Raw genomic sequence first — 18,748 nt, forward strand, 5'->3', positions numbered from 1 at the left:
GTAGATTCCGGATTTTAAGCCGCTACTTTTTTCCCACATTTTGAACAGCTTTGAACTTTGCGGCCTTTAAAACGGAGCGGCTAATACATGATTTTTTTCATGCCGCCTCGTAAACATTTTGCCTCATAACAGTAGACCAATAAAATTGATGAGTAGTTCACAGAGGTCCAATGAAATTGTACGATAAATCAAGCGCACTTTCACAATTAAATTATTGTAAATCAGTCATTTGTACTCACCCTCATCAACATGGAAAACACTCGAAGAAAAGCATTGTGCTGCCTTTATGGCAGTTATTTAGTTTATAATATTTTCGCTTAGTAATTCATTTTCTAGTTAAAGTTAGAAGAGTTTTAACTATATTTGTTTTCTGTACTACATCGCGGGATGCTATGACGTCACACCCGGTTTCGCCGCGTCTTGTGGGATACCGGTTTGCGATAAACGGGAAGGAGGGGGCATTAGACCCGAGCGAAACGCTGCTTTTAAATGCCGTTTGCGATAAACGGGACGGCGGGGGGGAGCGGCGGAGCGAAAACGCTGCTTTTAAGTTAAAGGCGATCAATAACTTTTCCTGGTAGGCTGCAGTATATATATTTTTTACCAGTCGTTAGGAGATATTGGAATGTTGTTCAGTAAAGAAGTATACGCAACGTATATTTAAAAGTAGCCGCGTTACGGGCACGGTTCGAAAAAAAGCATTTGCAATATGTATTTGTTTTTGTTACCATATGGATTTAATTAAAAGTTAAAAAATCCTCACGTGTAATATCTTTCTGTGTAAATATCTCATATTACAACGTGGGACACCTGCGGCCGAAAATCCGGTGCGGCCTTTACAAGTAAAAAATTGATTTTATTTCTAAAATTAGAGCCAGCGGCTTTTAATCAGGTGCGCTCTGTAGTCCGGAATCTACGGTAGGTATTATTATTACTAAAAACCATAAAGACCTTTATAAAGCTAATTTGGCTCCCTTAGTAGATTCTATGAATCAATTATTTTGTAGATGGAATCCACTTACACTTTTGTTAGCGGGCTGAATTCATGCAGTTAAAATGATGATTTTACCAAAATTTTTATATGTATTTCAAAATATCCCTATTTTTTTTAACTAAGAAGTTTCTCAATCAGGTTGACTCTATTATTTCATCTTTTGTTTGGAATAATAAAAGACCAAGAATTGGTAAATATCATTTACAAACATTAAAAAAAGATGGAGGTCTTGCTCTGCCTAATTTAAGAATGTATTATTGGGCTGTTAATATACGTTATATGTGTTCTTGGTTAAATTGGGCTGATAAATATGAACGATCACCTTGGGCTGATTTGGAATTGAATGCTGTGAAACAGTTTCACTTAACATTATTAGGAGCTTCTCTACCTGTACAACTGGCCAAAATTACTAATTTAAATTTATACCCTGTGATTAAGCAGTCATTAAGAATTTGGTTCCAGTTTCGTATTTTTTTAAAATCTCAAAATATTTAAACTTTTTAGTTTAATTTATCAAAATTATTTATTTAAATCTTCATTAAGGGATCCTACCTTTCTTCTTTGGAGGAATATAGGAGTTTATTCCTTCATGGATCTGTTCCAAGATGGCTGATTGATGTCTTTTGAGAAATTAGTGACTAAATACTCTCTCTCGTATTCACATTTCCTGCAATAGCTTCAGGTCAGATACTTCTTACAAGAATATTTAAGTAATTTTCCATATATACAGGATTCTGACCTGTTAGATATTATTTTTAAAATAAGTCCTTTAGTGAAGGGTTTTATTGGGAAAAATTATAATTTATTGTTACAACAGCATAATTACCCTTCACTTAAGATTAAGCAAGATTGGGAGAGAGAGCTTAACATGACCTTGATAACAGAAGATTTGTTGCAGATTTTGAAGTTGGTTAACTCTTCTTCGATCTGTGCCAGTCACTCTTTAATTCAATTTAAAATTGTACATTGTTACCATTTGACAAAGGAGAGACTGTCTAAAACGTTTCCTAATGTTGATAATCAGTGTGACAGATGTAAAACCAAGACAGCCACATTGACACATATTTTGGTTGTGTTCTGTACTGAAACATTTTTGGAAGTCTATTTTCTTTACAATTTCTAAAGTTTTAAAAATTAATTTACAACCTAATAAATTGACAGTTTTTATTTGGTATAATCCCTCAATATATTCATGGTATTTCTACATCAGACCAACATGTAATTGCATTTGTTACATTATTGGCCAGAAGGGCTATTTTGTTGAAATGGAAAGATGCTTCTGCTCCTACTTTGATACAGTGGTTTTCTCAGGTGATGCTATGTCTTAGAAGTCGAACTTTTGATCCTCAATTTGATTTTGAGAAAAGGTGGGGTTCGTTCACAAATTCATTTGATTTGAGTTAATTAATAAGGTTTCCTATTGATTTTTCTTTGAATGGACTTCAGTTGGCGGATTGATGTTTTTTTTAAAAATGGAAGCTTGTATGGTGTATAGCTCCAGGGTTGTGCTCCCAATGGGTTTTTAGATACATAACCTTTAATCCCAGAAAACCTATTGTCGGGTAGGCTGACACTGGAATGCAAGGGGCTTGTTTCATTGTGTTTGGTTATCCACCCATATAGTTAGTTTATTTTCAATATTTTCAAGCAAATGGCTCCTTAAATGAGTCACCTTCGTTAATGGTAACTGAGGAAATCGTTGCAGAAGCTTTTATCTTATCTGCAGGCAGGTAGAAGTAATCACTGGCTGTGCACAATGACTATGGGTGGTGGGTGGGGGAACACACTCTAGGTTTGGACCGTGGACTGTAGAGATACTGAGGCTGAAGTTATGCCGGGAATACTGGAGATACTAGACATTGACTGGCAATAGTTAGGGTTAAATACAAGATGAAGGGGGTTTAACTCCTTTCTAGGAGCTTCAAAATGTCTGGAGATACCACCTGAGCAAACCCACATACCCAATTCTGCACGATCACTGAAGCACATCCCACGTATCTCACCCCTAAAAACACATTCCCCAGCCCATCACCAATCCCAAATACAGTAGCAAGAGTTTGTGAACCCTTTGCTGCATTAATTACTCATAAAATGTTCTAATCTTCATCTAAGTCATAATAAACAAATACAGTCTGCCTAACACACAGTTGCACTTTTCATGACTTTATTGAACACATTGTTTAATCATTCACAGCCCAGGCTGGAAAAAAGTATGTGTACCTTCGTTAATAACTGGTAGACCCTCCTTTAGCAGCAATAACCTGCATCAAACGTTTCCTGTAGCTGCTGATCAGACTTGCACAACTGCAAAGAGGGATTTTAGGCCATTCCTCCATTCAAAACTGTTCCAGTTCATCAATATTTCTGGGATATTTCTTCAGAACACGCTACAGCATCTCAATTGGGTTAAGGTCTGGACTCTGACTTGGCCATTCCTAAACACAAATTTTCTTCTTGAATTCATTGTTCCCTCAAAGATTGCAAGCTGTCCAGGCCCTGAAGCAGCAAAGCAGCCCTAACCATGATGCTCCTTCCACTGTGCTTCACAGTTGGGACGAGGTTTTGCTGTTGGTGTGCAGTGACTTTTTTCCTCCATAGCGGTGTGAATTTCTGCCAAGAAGTTCAGCTTCTGTCTCATCCGTCCACAGAATATTGTCCCAGAAGCGTCATAAAACATCCAGAAGGTCTTTTGCAAACTTGAGACGTGCAGTGGTCTCCTTCATGGTGTCCTTTCATGAATGCCATTGTTGTTCAGTGTTTTTCTTATAGTGGACACATGAACAGCAACTTTAGCAAGTTCTAGAGATTTCTACAGGTCTTTTGCTGTTACACTTGGGTCCTTTTCCACCTCCTACAGCATTGAAAGTTGTGCTCTTGGTGTGATCTTTGCAGGACTTCCACTCCTCGGGAAAGTAGCGACAGTACTGAGTTTCCTCCATTTGTAGACACTTTCTCTTACCGTGGACTGATGAAACACTCAGGTCTTTAGAAATGCTTTTGCAGCCTTTTCCATCTTCATGCATCTCTACAATTCTGCTTCTAAGAACCTCTGAAAGCTGTTTTGATCAAGGCATGGGGCACATAAACAATCTTTCTTGAGAACAGCAAACCTGACTTGGTGTGTCTTTTTTAAGGGGCAGGGCACCTCCAATCTCATCTCATTGATTGGAACAACTGACTCCAAATAGCTTTTGTAGAAGGTATACACCAGAGGTTCTCATACTTTTTTGAACCTAGTCTGTGATTCTTTAAATTGTGTACTCAATAATGATGATAACCATAGAACATTACAGCACAGTACAGGCCCTTCAGCCCTCCATGTTGTGCCGACCCATATAATCCTAAAAAAAGTACTAAACTCACACTACCCCATAACCCTCCATTTTTCTTTCATCCAAGAGGCTCTTAAATACCCCTTATGTTTTAGGCTCCACCACCATCCCTGGCAAGTCATTCCAGGCACTCACAGCCCTCTGTGTAAAAAACTTACCCCTGATGTCCCCCCTAAACTTCCCTCCCTTAATTTTGTACATATGCCCTCTGGTGTTTGCTATTGATGCCCTACCACCCTATCTATGCCTCTTATAAGAAGTACAATTGTTTGTTATTAGTTTAGGCAGATTGATTGTCTATTATTCTGACTTAGATGAAGATCAAAACACATTTTATGAGTAATTAATGCAGAAAACCAGGTAATTGCAAAGGGTTCAACAAACTTTTTCTTGCAACTGTATCTCATCCCCCACCACACCCCACCCCACAGATCCCATCACCCATCAACTTAACCCTTCCACCCATCCCCTCTGACACCTTGCCCATTCCATCTGCATGTCCATCGGCCATCCCACTTATCCCCACCCACACCAAACCCCATGCCACTTTCTCCACCCCCACCAAAGCCACTCCACTATCCCCCACCCATCAAACCCCACTCCACTTTCACCCACCCCCACCAAACCCCACTATCTGACACCCTCACCAAACCCCACTCTACTATCCCCCACCCCCACCAAACCCCACTCCACTATCCCTCACCCCACCAAACCCCACTCCACTATCCCTCACCCCACCAAACCCCAGTCCACTATACCCCACCCCACTATACCCCCACTTCACTATACCCCCACCCCACCAACCCCACTCCACTATCCCCCACCCATCAAACCCCACTCCACTTTCACCCACCCTCACCAAACCCCACTCTACTATCCCCCACCCCCACCAAACCCCACTCCACTATCCCTCACCCCACCAAACCCCACTCCACTATCCCCCACCAAACCCCACCCCACTATACCCCACCCCACTATACCCCCACTTCACTATACCCCCACTCCACTATCCCCCACCCCCACCAAACCCCATTCCACTATACCCCACCCCCACCAAACCCCACTCCAATATACCTCCACCAAACCCCGCTCCACTATCCCCACCCCCACCTTCAAACCCCACTCCATTATCCCCCACCAAACCCCAGTCCACTATCCCCACCCCTACCAAACCCCACTCCACTATGCCCCACACCCAAACCCCACTCCACTATGCCCCACACCCAAACCCCACTCCACTATCCCCCACCCCAAACACCATCACCCTCATCCCCCAAGCCCACCTCACTTAACCAATCGCCTAGTAAACTATCCCCATCACCCATGCCAAGGCAAATGCCAAATCAACCCTCCCCCCCCCCCCCACCCAGCCAGCACCCACACCATACCGTGTCCCCACTCCTATCTCCTTCTCCTCTCACTGCTTCCCACACCGGTTTCGACGATGTGGAGTGTGGGCTTGCTGCCTATCTCCTACTGGTGACGGGCATCATGCGCACATACCTTGCTGGTGTCCAGGCCATTGCTGGCAGTCTGCCCATTGCCACTCTCGGTGCTCTGCCCGCTGCCAGCACTGCGAATGCTGCCTACACTCCCCGCACTGCCCACGCTGCTCCTGTCACCTGCAAATAGACAGGCACCACCTGATGAGGATTCTCACTTCCAGCAACTATCACACCAACCTGGTGCAGGAGGTGAAGTTAATCATCACCTCCCAGTTGTCTCACACGATCTCCAGTGTATAGATGAGAGCACAAAACCCATCCCCGGGGTTTACACCAGAGGTCAGAGCTGAGGCTGTTCCCTTTCTTAGCGGGATTCAAGGGATCTCACAGCACAGGCTGGAGATCAGGACCCAGTGGGCTGACAAATACTCTTCCACTAAATAATAGAAAGAACGATAACCCTGAGCAGGGGAACACTCCATACACACCTCTGCCTCTGCCTCTTCACTCAGTATGTCCAGCTTCACAGAGACACAAGGGGCTGCAGATGGTGGAATCTGGAGCAACAGTGGAACCTACTAAGAAGTATCAGCAGATTCTTTGTTGACTACATTTACTGTTTCTTCTCAATCCTAACCTACCATCCACTTTATACCAAAAAGCTGTGTTGCCACCCCCCACCCCAGGACATTTCCCATGTTGGGCACTTCCTTATCCATTGACTATATCCGGCATTTAAGTATTTTCACCATGTACATCACTGCCTTAACTATCCCTTTCCCAAAGGGTCTTCACAAATTCTGGAAAAACACCACTGTAAGTCCTCTGAAGTGAAGACTCCCAGATCCATCTATGGTTCAATGTCTTCACATTCTGGAACTTGCCTTTCCCTACCAATGGGTCTACACGTTCACTTCTTCCTCAGAAGGCTAAAGAAATTTGGCACAACCCTGCAACACATGTCTGTTTTTATTGATCATAATAGAAAGCATCCCACCTGGATGTATGATGGCTTCCCCTGGCAACTGCTCTGCACATGACCACAAGAAACTATAGAGAGTTGTGGATATGGCTCAGCACATCAGAGGAACCTGCTTCCCCTCCATGGGCACTTCTCAATGCCTCAGTAAATCAGCCAACATAATCAAAGACCTCAGTGACTCTGGACATTACCTCTTCTCCCCTCGTCCACTGAGCAAAGGAAACAAAAGCCTGAAAGCATAACCAACAGGCTCAAGAACAGCTTCTACTGCACTACCATTGACTGCATATTGCCCTGCATCTGATTTTACCCAGGCCAATTTCACTGGCCAAAGAAGGGTATATGATATTTAGGTATGAAATTCCCCCTCAACTGAAGGATATAGTAAAGGTAAATTTTGATTCATTATTGCAGAGAATTTCATGTGATGCAGACAGATAGTCATCATTGTATTTGTCAATTTTGGGGAAAAGTGAATGCCTTGAAGATGAATAGCATTCCAAAGATTAATTATCTGTTCCAATCATTACCAGTGCAAATCCAATTAACATATTTTAAGCAATTTGATAAAATAACTAAGGCTTTTATTTGGAATGGTAAACATCCATGTTTAAACTTTAACAAATTACAATTGCCAGTTGAAAGGGGTTTAGGTTTGCCAAAGTTAATATATTATTACTATGTCTTTACTCTTAAACAGTTAGCGCATTGGTCTCTCCCTCCAGAGAGGGAGAGAGTATCATATCGAGTGCTCTGCTGTTCTTCCCATTCCTCCATTACAATGTTTGTCTTATCAAGTTACCTCCTGAGGCAAGGTCCCACCCAATTATATCGCATATGCATTTGTTCTGGAATAAGATAGCCAGATTATTTAAATTTAATCCATATTTGAATGAAGCCTCGAGTATCTGGATGAATCCGAAGTTGTGTATTGATAACAACAACACACACAAAATGCTGGTGGAACACAGCAGGCCAGGCAGCATCTACAGGGTGATGAAGGTTCTCGGCCCGAAACGTCGACAGCGCTTCTCCCTATGGATGCTGCCTGGCCTGCTGCGTTCCACCAGCATTTTGTGTGTGTTGTTGCTTGAATTTCCAGCATCTGCAGATTTCTTCGTGTTTGTGTATTGATAAGTCCCCTTTCTTCTGGAGGGAATGGCAAAGGAAAGGCATAATTAAATTGGGAGACCTTTATAATGGTCATAGTTTAAAATCTTTTAATCAATTAACCCAACAGTATGATATTTCTAGGTCACAATTTTGGAGCTATCTTCAACTGCGTCATTTGCTACACACAACTTTTGGTTATACACAGCAACAACCCCCACAGCTGCTACGATGTGGTCCACTGTACTGGCTGCATATGGTAAAGGTCACGAAGCTTCAATTTTAACACAAATTCAGCTTTAACACAAATCTCCGGGGACAAAATTCTGTTGGGTCTTAAAAGAGCATGGGAAAAAGACTTGAGCGTAACTTTTGAGACAAAAGAGTGGGACAAAATCTGCAAAAATGTCAAAACAATGTCAAGAGACATTATTCAGAGAAATTATTCAGTTTAAGATCCGACACAGTTTCTATTGGACTCCAGCAAGGTTACATAGATTAGGGTTGAAAAACACCCCTGAATGCTGGTGCTGTGAGGCGGATAAAGGGGACTTAGTACATGCTCTCTGGTCGTGTCCCAGAATTCAAGAATTTTGGATTATTATACATAAGTATATTGGTGAAGTTTCAGGTATTCAACTCCCTTTCTGCCCCAGACTTTTTATCTTGGGAAACACACTTGGGTTACTTGGGGATAAACACTCTCAAAATTGGATCCAGACAGAATAATGGTAGGAAGCCAAATTATACTTAGAGGTTGGAGGAACTTGGGGGGGAACCATCGTTTCAGGAGTGGGTCACAGAAACAGCCAAAGTGGCAGCTTTTGAACGCATGTCTTACAAACAGTTTGATAGATTGGACATCTATACACAAAAATGGGGCAAATATTTAGGTTTCCTGGGGGGGGGGGGGAAATAGTGCTGAATGTAGTGGTGAAGCATATTGCTGAATGGTAGTCTTTTCTGTTATTAGAGGTCTAATAGTCACACTTGGTTATTACATTGATGTTTATTTCTGCCATGTTTGTTTTTATTTTATGGGTAATTTTATGTTTTGTAACCTATGGTTCACATAATTTTAACACTGACTCAAGGGTTTGGGGAAATTTTTTTTTTAAAAAGAACAGCTTCTACTCAGCGGTCATACTGGTTCCCTGGTATGAAAAGATGGACTCTTGACTTCACTACCTACTTCGTTATGATCTTACACTCAGTGGCCACGTTATTAGTACCTTCTAGAAACATTGAAAACCTACAGCACAATACAGGTCCTTTGGCCCACAAACATGTCCCTACCTTAGAACTACTGAGGCTTTACCCATAGCCCTCTATTTTTCTAAGCTACAAGTAGCCATCCAGGAGTCTCTTAAAAGACCCTATCATTTCCGATTCCACCACCGTCACCAACAGCCCATTCCATGCACTCACCTCTCTGCTTAAAAAACAGAGAGGTGACATCTCCTCTGTACCTACTTATAAGCACCTTAAAACTATGCCCTCTTGTGCTAGCCATTTCAGCCCTGGGGAAAAACCTCTGACTATCCACACAATCAATGCCTGTCATTATCTTAAACACCTCTATCAGGTCACCTCTCATCCTCCGTTGCTCCAAGGAGAAAAAGCTGAGTTCACTCAACCTATTCTCATAAGGCATGCTCCCCAATCTGTTCCAACTGAGTGAATGCCCGTGGTTTTCTGCTGTTGTAGCCCATTCACTTCAAGGCTCAGTAGCTCTTCTGCACACCACTGTTACAAGATGTGGTTATTTGAGTTACTGTCAGTTTAAACCAGTCTGGCCATTCTCCTCTGTCCTTTCCTTAACAAGGTGTTTTTGGCCACAGAACTGCCACTCACTGGTTGCTTTTTGTTTTTCACTCTACATTCTCTGTAAACTCTGTTGTGCGTGAAAATCCCAGGAGATCAGCAGCTTGAGATACTCAAGCCATGCTGTCTAGCACCAACAAGCATTCTACGGTCAAAGTCACTTAGATCACATTCCTTCCCATTCTGACACTTGGTTTGAACAACAACTTGACCATGACAGTATTCCTTTATGTATAAAGTGGCTGCCACATGTTTGGCTGATTATATATTTGCATTAGTGAGCAAGTGTACAGGTGTATCTAATAAAGTGTATACCTTATTGTCTACCTGCACTACATTTTCTCATTAGCTGTTACACTTTATTCTGCATTCTGTTATTGTTCTACCTCCAAGCCATGATTTGATCTGTATGTAAGACACACCTTACTGTATCTCGGCAGATGTGATGATAATAAACCAATTCCAATTCTAATAACGTATCACAATACCATCCAGGAGATGTATGTGCATCATTGAGAAATGAGACTCTCTCTCCAAATTAGAACAACCACCCAGAAGGCCCTGTCCCACAGTATCGACCTCCTGGGATCTCAACACTCACCTCCTGTAGGTGAGCAGAAACTGAGCTACAGAAACACAATGACGGAAGGAGGCCAGAAGCTGGTCGCTACACCCCCTTTGTAAAGGCTCAATGCCTTTGTTGGATTGGCTTGCTATTATTGTCACATTTACCAAGATACAGTGCAAAGATTAGTTTGTGTCAGCTACACAGATGATTGCTTGCTTCATACACCGAGGCGCTCTCTTCAGTCACCTGAAGAGGTAACCATAGCCTTTGGCCAGGAGATGTCATCAGGTAGAGTATTTCAACTCTTAACCACTACAGTCTCCAGTTGGTGGGTAAATAGTGGCGGCCAAGTCACTGCCATCTGCTCCTGACTTCCAGCTCAACTCCTCTCGCCTGCTCCATATCCTGCAAGAGGGTCTTTCTGTTTTTAGTATCCCGATACCACCCAGGATAAAGCAGCCCACACCATTCAATCTCTTCACCATCACCTCAGGATGCTGTGACAGTACATCCCAAACCTTTGACCTCCACCAGCCAGGAGAAGGGGAGCAGGGGCAAGGGAACACCACCATCACCTCCTCCCAGATTACAACCACTCTGACTTAGAAATACATCTCCAGACCTTCAACATCGCTGGCTCGTATCAAGGAACCCCTGCCCAGTGGCAGCGTGGGAACACTAGCAGAAGCAGGCGGCATGAACTGGCTCAAGCCAGCTCTCTGCCACTTTCTTAAGGGATGGGCAACAAATCCTGAGCAAAAAAAAGCAATCTGCAAGAGGAACTTAGCAGGTCAAGCAGCATTTGTGAAGGGAAAGGAATTGTCAGCCTTTGGGGGCAAGACCTTGCATCTGGCCAGTGATGCCCAGATCTCAAAAGATGAACAAGTGAAATAAAGATCAGTCACATGAAGCAGCCCTGACACTGCCCAATCAGTACCTGATCAGTCACGTGAAGCAGACCTGACACTGCCCAATCAGAACCTGATCAGTCACGTGAAGCAGACCTGACACTGCCCAATCAGAACCTGATCAGTCACGTGAAGCAGACCTGACACTGCCCAATCAGAACCTGATCAGTCACGTGAAGCAGACCTGACACTGCCCAATCAGATCCTGATCAGTCACGTGAAGCAGACCTGACCCTGCCCAATCAGAACCTGATCAGTCACGTGAAGCAGACCTGACACTGCCCAATCAGAACCTGATCAGTCACGTGAAGCAGACCTGACACTGCCCAATCAGAACCTGATCAGTCACGTGAAGCAGACCTGACACTGCCCAATCAGAACCTGATCAGTCACGTGAAGCAGACCTGACCCTGCCCAATCAGAACCTGATCAGTCACGTGAAGCAGACCTGACCCTGCCCAATCAGAACCTGATCAGTCACGTGAAGCAGACCTGACACTGCCCAATCAGAACCTGATCAGTCACGTGAAGCAGACCTGACCCTGCCCAATCAGAACCTGATCAGTCACGTGAAGCAGACCTGACCCTGCCCAATCAGAACCTGATCAGTCACGTGAAGCAGACCTGACACTGCCCAATCAGATCCTGATCAGTCACGTGAAGCAGACCTGACCCTGCCCAATCAGAACCTGATCAGTCACGTGAAGCAGACCTGACACTGCCCAATCAGAACCTGATCAGTCACGTGAAGCAGACCTGACACTGCCTAATCAGAACCTGATCAGTCACGTGAAGCAGACCTGACACTGCCCAATCAGAACCTGATCAGTCACGTGAAGCAGACCTGACACTGCCCAATCAGAACCTGATCAGTCACGTGAAGCAGACCTGACCCTGCCCAATCAGAACCTGATCAGTCAAGTGAAGCAGACCTGACACTGCCCAATCAGAACCTGATCAGTCACGTGAAGCAGACCTGACACTGCCCAATCAGAACCTGATCAGTCACGTGAAGCAGACCTGACACTGCCCAATCAGAACCTGATCAGTCACGTGAAGCAGACCTGACACTGCCCAATCAGAACCTGATCAGTCACGTGAAGCAGACCTGACCCTGCCCAATCAGAACCTGATCAGTCACGTGAAGCAGACCTGACACTGCCCAATCAGAACCTGATCAGTCACATGAAGCAGACCTGACCCTGCCCAATCAGAACCTACTGCTGTTCTCTGTGGAAAAGGCAACCAGGGCTAAGTTTGGTTCCTTTTCAGTTCTCTGATTGGGAGCTGCCTATCATACACAAAAATAGAACACTCTGCAGTAATAGAAACAACCAACAGAACACGAGGATCACAAAGAGAAAATGCCCTGCACCTCAAACCAATTTTTTCATTATCTCTTCTCTCTTGAAAACCTTTCAGGGCTACTAGTTGCTCCTGTCCTCTCAATGGCCCTGCAATCCCAAACCCAAAACCTCAGGCAGCAGCGGACACCAAGCAAATACAACATTCCCCTTCTCAAGCCCATTTAGTTGTCCCTAGATCAACCACCCTATCAACTAACACCACACCGACTAGGAAAAACATCTCTGTATGGAAGGATTTTCCAAGTGTTGCTGCTGTCTTTCTGTGATGTGTGAGTTGTTCTAATTAATGAGATGGTGAAGGGCGAGAGGGGGAGTAGGTGACCTGGGAAGCAAAGTTCTTTTGTGCTATTCTAACAGTGTGGAGGAACAGAGTGGCCTCATGGTGGCCAAATTCATAGATCCCTCAAAGTTGCAGCTCAAAGTTGACAGGGTGGTCAAGAAAGTATTAGCAGCATACTAATATAGTCGGAGGACAGCCATGGTAAGGGGAGTTTAGGACAAGAGGGCACAACTTCAGTATTGAAGGATGTCCATACAGAACAGAGATGCAAAGAAATTACTTTAGTCAGAGGTTGGTAAATCTGTGGAATTTGTTGCCACGAGCAGCTGTGGAGGCCAAGTCATTGGGTGCAATTAACACAGAGATAGATAGGCTCTTGATTAGCCAGGGCATCAGAGGGTATGAGGAGAAGGCAGGGGAGTGGGGATGACTGGAAGAATTGGATCAGCCCATGATTGAATGGTGGAGCAGAGTCGATGGGCCAAATGGCCTACTTCTGCACTTACAGCTTATGGTCTTATGGACTGGGTTCAGGAACCGTGAGGTAATGATGAAGCTCTATAAAACTCTGGCTAGACTACAACTGGAGTACTTTGTTTAGCTCTAGTTGTCACATGATAGGAAGCACATGGAAGTTTTATAGAAGACACGAAGGAGATTTAACTGAATGCTAACCTCATGTCTCTTGAGGAAAGGGTGAGCAAACTAGGCCTTTCCTCTTTGGAGCAAAGGAGGAAGAGAGGTAGCTTGACTGAAGTACATAAGAGGCATTGATAGATTGGACAGCCAGCACTTCCATTGATAGAGTGGACAGCCAGCACTTCCATTGATAGAGTGGACAGCCAGCACTTCCATTGATAGAGTGGACAGCCAGCACTTCCATTGATAGAGTGGACAGCCAGCACTTCCATTGATAGAGTGGACAGCCAGCACTTCCACTGATAGAGTGGACAGCCAGCACTTCCACTGATAGAGTGGACAGCCAGCACCTCCACTGATGAGTGGACAGCCAGCACTTCCATTGATAGAGTGGACAGCCAGCACTTCCACTGATGAGTGGACAGCCAGCACTTCCATTGATAGAGTGGACAGCCAGCACCTCCACTGATGAGTGGACAGCCAGCACTTCCATTGATAGAGTGGACAGCCAGCACTTCCATTGATAGAGTGGACAGCCAGCACCTCCACTGATGAGTGGACAGCCAGCACTTCCATTGATGAGTGGACAGCCAGCACTTCCATTGATAGAGTGGACAGCCAGCACTTCCATTGATAGAGTGGACAGCCAGCACCTCCACTGATGAGTGGACAGCCAGCACTTCCATTGATGAGTGGACAGCCAGCACTTCCATTGATAGAGTGGACAGCCAGCACTTCCATTGATGAGTGGACAGCCAGCACTTCCATTGATAGAGTGGACAGCCAGCACTTCCACTGATGAGTGGACAGCCAGCAGTTTTTCTTCCAGGGCAGAAACACCTGATATAAGGGGGCATAGTTTTAAGGTGATTGGAAGAAAGTATAGGTAGATTTTTTAACACAGGAAGTGGTGGATGTGAGGAACATGCTGCTGGGGTGGTGGTAGAGGCTGATACATTAGGGATCGTTAAGAGAGTCCTAAATGGGCAAATGGATAAAGAAAATGGAGGGAGGCATTAGCTAAATCTTGGGGTAGGTTAAGAGGTCAGCACAACATTGAGGGGCGAAGGGCCTGTACTGTGTTGTACAGTTGCTCTATGTTTTATGGTTAGAACTTGCATCCAGAATAGGTAGTGCAGCAGTAGAGAGATACATTATGTGTTCTGGAGCAGAGTTACAGGATAGAGAGAGATGGCTTTAAAATAGGTCCAGGCCATAGAACAGTACTAACAGGAAGCACTTCCTCAAAGTGGGAAAGGTTAAAAATCCAAAACTTTGTTTGCAAGAGGGTGTTGGAGCCAATTGAGAACTGATAATTATCAGCAGTTAGGCAAGAGCATTAATCCAGATGAAAAGAATTCAGTTCAGCAGTCACCCACTGAACAGCTGAACAGGCTTGGTGGGCTGTTTCCATTCCCATATCTTTTGGAGAGCTATTTGGGAACATGAAGCCCCACCATCTCAGTGGACAACATTACCTTCAGTTGGCTTCGTGCTCTCTTTATTATGGTTGGTTCGGCTGAAGCCCTGGTAGTTGAAGGTGCGGTGGGCGGGCAGCGTCTGTGAGTATATCTGCTGATAGAATGGCTGTTTCTCATCCATCGGTAAGTTGACCGAGCTGTTCTGCTGTGCCTTCGGGAACGCCTGGCGCAGATGAGGCGGTACTGAGGCGTGGCGAGTCAATGTGCCTGGAGACAAGGAAGACACAATGGGGGTTCAGACAGATGAGCTGTGCTCCACAGTTCCAATAGGACAACCCTCTACTCGTAGGAGATAATCCTATCAGGGACTGGGCATCCCTCACTGGAGCATTCAAGTTGTGTGAGAGCTAGCAAGAAATGGGCATTTTGACCCATGCCAAACTATTCACACTGGGCCTACCCCAACCCATTTTATTCTCTCTACTTTCCCCTTGCCTCCCTCCCTTCCTCAAACCCTCAATAATGAACTGAGTCAATTTGTGCTCCCTGTTAGGGAGTGAACTGTTCATCTGACAGTGATCCTTTATCCTCAGACTAGTTGAAGACAGACAGCATCAAATCAAAAGTGACATTGCCACATATTGAAGGGAAGGGCAAAGAATGGCGCAACATAGCGACTGACCCTTACAGTCCACGACGACTGCAATGCCTAACTAACTCAGTTGTCCACATTCAGCCTCTATCCCTCTACTCCTTTCCCGTCCAAACCTCATTTAATTGTTGTAACTCTATCTGCCTCTGCCACCTCCTCTGGCAGTTCATTCCAGGAAAATGCTCCCATCTATGATGTGAAAAACTTTCTCCTTAGATCTCCCTTAAGATTCCCCCTATCTAAAAACTGTCCTCTCTAATTCGACTCCCATGACTTGGGAAAGGGATTCTGACTTTGTACACTATCTACGTCTCCTTTAATTTTATAAACCTCTATAAGATCAACCCTCAACCTCTTACATTCCAGTGGGAATCCTGAAGATGAACACTCAAAGTTAAAAGTAAGTAACTTATTATCAAAGTACATACAGTATATGGCACCACATACTACCCTGAGATTCATTTTCCTGTGGGCATTCATAGTAAATACAAGGAAAACAATAGAATCAATGAAAGACCGGCCAAACAACCAACGTGCAAAAGACAACAAACTGTGCAAATACAAAAGAAAAAAGAAATACTAAGAATAAATACATAAACAATAAATATCAAGAACATGAGATGAAAATTCCTTGAAAGTGAGTACATAGGTTGTGGGAACAGTTCAATGACGGGGCAAGTGAAGTTATCCACCCCAGCTCAGGAGCCTGATGGTTCAGGGGTAGTAACTGTTCCTGAACCTGGTGGTGTGGGTCCTGAGGCTCTTGTACCTTCTTCCTGATGGCAGCAGTGACAACAGTACATGGCCTGGGTATTGGGGGTCCCTGATCATGGGCACTGCTTTCAAACAACAGCTCTCTGTAGAGATGTGCTCAATGGCGGGGAGGGCTTTACACGTGATGGACTGGGCTGTATCTGTTATGTAACTCCAAAACATAAAAAGCTAATTGAAAGCAAAAACATGGAATTGGGAATGCGTGCCTTTGTTTGGTTTTTATGCACTTATGATGTGGTGGTGTGATGACGTATATCATTCATGCACTTTTACATGTAACCCATAAGGAATTATGTAAATAATAAAGAATGTTTTATCAAACAATTTATTTATAATGTTACTCAAATATTACTGAAATATTAAATGCACAGCACTCCTCCCTGCTTAGCAATAAACTCCAACTCAATATAGAAAGCATCTCAACTTTTATGTACAGTAGACTAATATCTAGACATCCACTGTATAGTAAATTTTAAATTATCCCGTTCAGGCCTAAAGATTTAATTACTATGGAAGATTTCTTACTCTTGTGGGATAACATTGTTCCTGACCAGAGGGTCACTCTGCTAGGCAGCTGTGAAACAATCTCAGGGTCTGGGACCTCCTCCGTGGTGCTTGTAGAGATAGACTGAGACTGTAGGAAGTGGTTCTTACAGCTCTGGACAGTGCACAGCCAGCTGCTCGATCTGCTGATCTAGCCCCAGGCCACCAGACAAAGCTTCGAGCCAACACTTACATTTTGACCATACCTAGACAACTGGCAAAAAGCTCCTCCAATATTACCTCTCAGCTTGGATGGAACAACAATCCTCAATCCCCATGCAAGACAACCTCAATCAAGGACAAGTTCATTGTCATTTAACTACATACATGTATATAACTATATAATATATATAGAAATGAGACAATATTTCTCTAAACCTGGATATAAAGCACAAGAGTACACATAGCACATGATAACTTACGGAGGTATGAACAAAATCTACAGGTGAATCTCACATTTTACAGATGAATCTCACATACTGCTGCACGTTCCAGCCATTTCAGGTTGCCATGTAGACCTGAGACAGTGTGGGGTCTTTTCTGGTTTCTCTTTGGATCATCTCTAGCATAACAGGGATGATTTTTATTTACTTTGAGGAGGAAACATCAAGAGTACCACCCTCCTTTGTAAGTTTTCCAGGGGTAAACGGGACAATCCCTCAGTATTTTCATGATTAGTTGTCCTCTTGAATTTGATCCTGTAACGTGCATCCTCCAAGAAACAGAGCCCACCTCTGCATTGTGCTGCTGCTGTTAGTGGAGCACCCTTCTGTGGATTGAAGGTCAGTAATGAGGGTAAATTAATTTTATACCCCAAACCAAACTTGAGGCCTCTCTGTCATTCTGTGCATAACTTGTCTCTGCAGCAGTAAGGGAGCAAAGCCTATGGGACATTCACTTCCATCACTCACAACATGCAACATGACTGCACCTCTACCATAAGGTGAGGTATCACAAACAAGTCTTACTGGATGATGTGGATCATAATATGTAAGTACAGTGTCTGATGTCACCATCATTTTCTTTACCTTTGGGAAAGTCACCTCACACTGCTTTGTCCACTGTCATTTCTTCCCAGTCCATAGTAATGAGTTCAAGAGGTGGAGCACAGTAGCTAGGTTTGGCAGGAAACTGTTACAGTAATTGACAAATCCTAAAAACTGCAACTGTGACATGGCTTTTGGTCCTGGAGCTCCACCATTGCTTGAATTTTCACATCATATTTGTGTAATACTTGTGCGTCAATGGTGCAATCACAGTAAGAGATGTTTGATTTAAAGAATTCACACTTGTTGCATTATGCTCTGAGCCCATAATCTTCTAATCTTTTTAATAAGGTCTTGAGATTTTGGAGATGTTCCTTGTCATCCATACCGGTAACAATGATGTCAACCAGGTAACACTGAGTACCTGGGTAGCCCAGTAGCACAGCCATAAGTATAGAGTAAGTAGAGCAGAGGGCTAAGCACAAAGCCTTGTGATGCACCTATACTGATGGAGATTGTGGAGGAGATATATTTGCCAATCTGAACTGACTGGTCTGTAAGTGAGGAAATCGAGGATCAACCTGAACAAAGAGGTATTGAGGCCAAGTTCTTGAAGTTGGCACTGAATGCCGACCTGTAGTTGGTAAAGAGCATCCTGATGTATGCACCTTTGATGTCCAGATGTTCCAGGGTTGAGTGAAGAGCCAATGACACAGCATCTCCTGTGGACCTGTTGTGACCGTAGGCAAATTGGAGAGGATCCAAGTCACTTCTCAGGCAGGAGTTGATATGTTTCATCACCAACCTCTCGAAGCACTTCATCACAGTGGATGTAAGTGCTACTGGATAATAATCATTAAGGCAGTTTACCACGTTTTTCTCAGGCATTGATATAACTGAAGCCTGCTTGAAGCAGGTGGATA

At 43.9% G+C, this 18,748-nt stretch overlaps 1 protein-coding gene across 5 annotated transcripts in view; it reads right to left on the bottom strand.

The window, feature by feature from the left end:
* Positions 1-18,748, bottom strand: part of LOC140714992 (caskin-2-like) — a 287,748-nt gene that overhangs the window by 34,311 nt on the left and 234,689 nt on the right. For all 5 annotated transcript variants that reach the window (XM_073026734.1, XM_073026735.1, XM_073026736.1 and 2 more), the window contains 2 exons: positions 14,928-15,137; positions 5,830-5,948 (listed from right to left, as the gene is read on the bottom strand). In XM_073026734.1, coding sequence (XP_072882835.1) covers positions 5,830-5,948; positions 14,928-15,137 — 329 coding nt within the window. The remainder of the gene's footprint in view (positions 1-5,829; positions 5,949-14,927; positions 15,138-18,748) is intronic.

The sequence above is a fragment of the Hemitrygon akajei genome, chromosome 22, assembly GCF_048418815.1.
Source record: "Hemitrygon akajei chromosome 22, sHemAka1.3, whole genome shotgun sequence".
NCBI lineage: Eukaryota > Metazoa > Chordata > Chondrichthyes > Myliobatiformes > Dasyatidae > Hemitrygon > Hemitrygon akajei.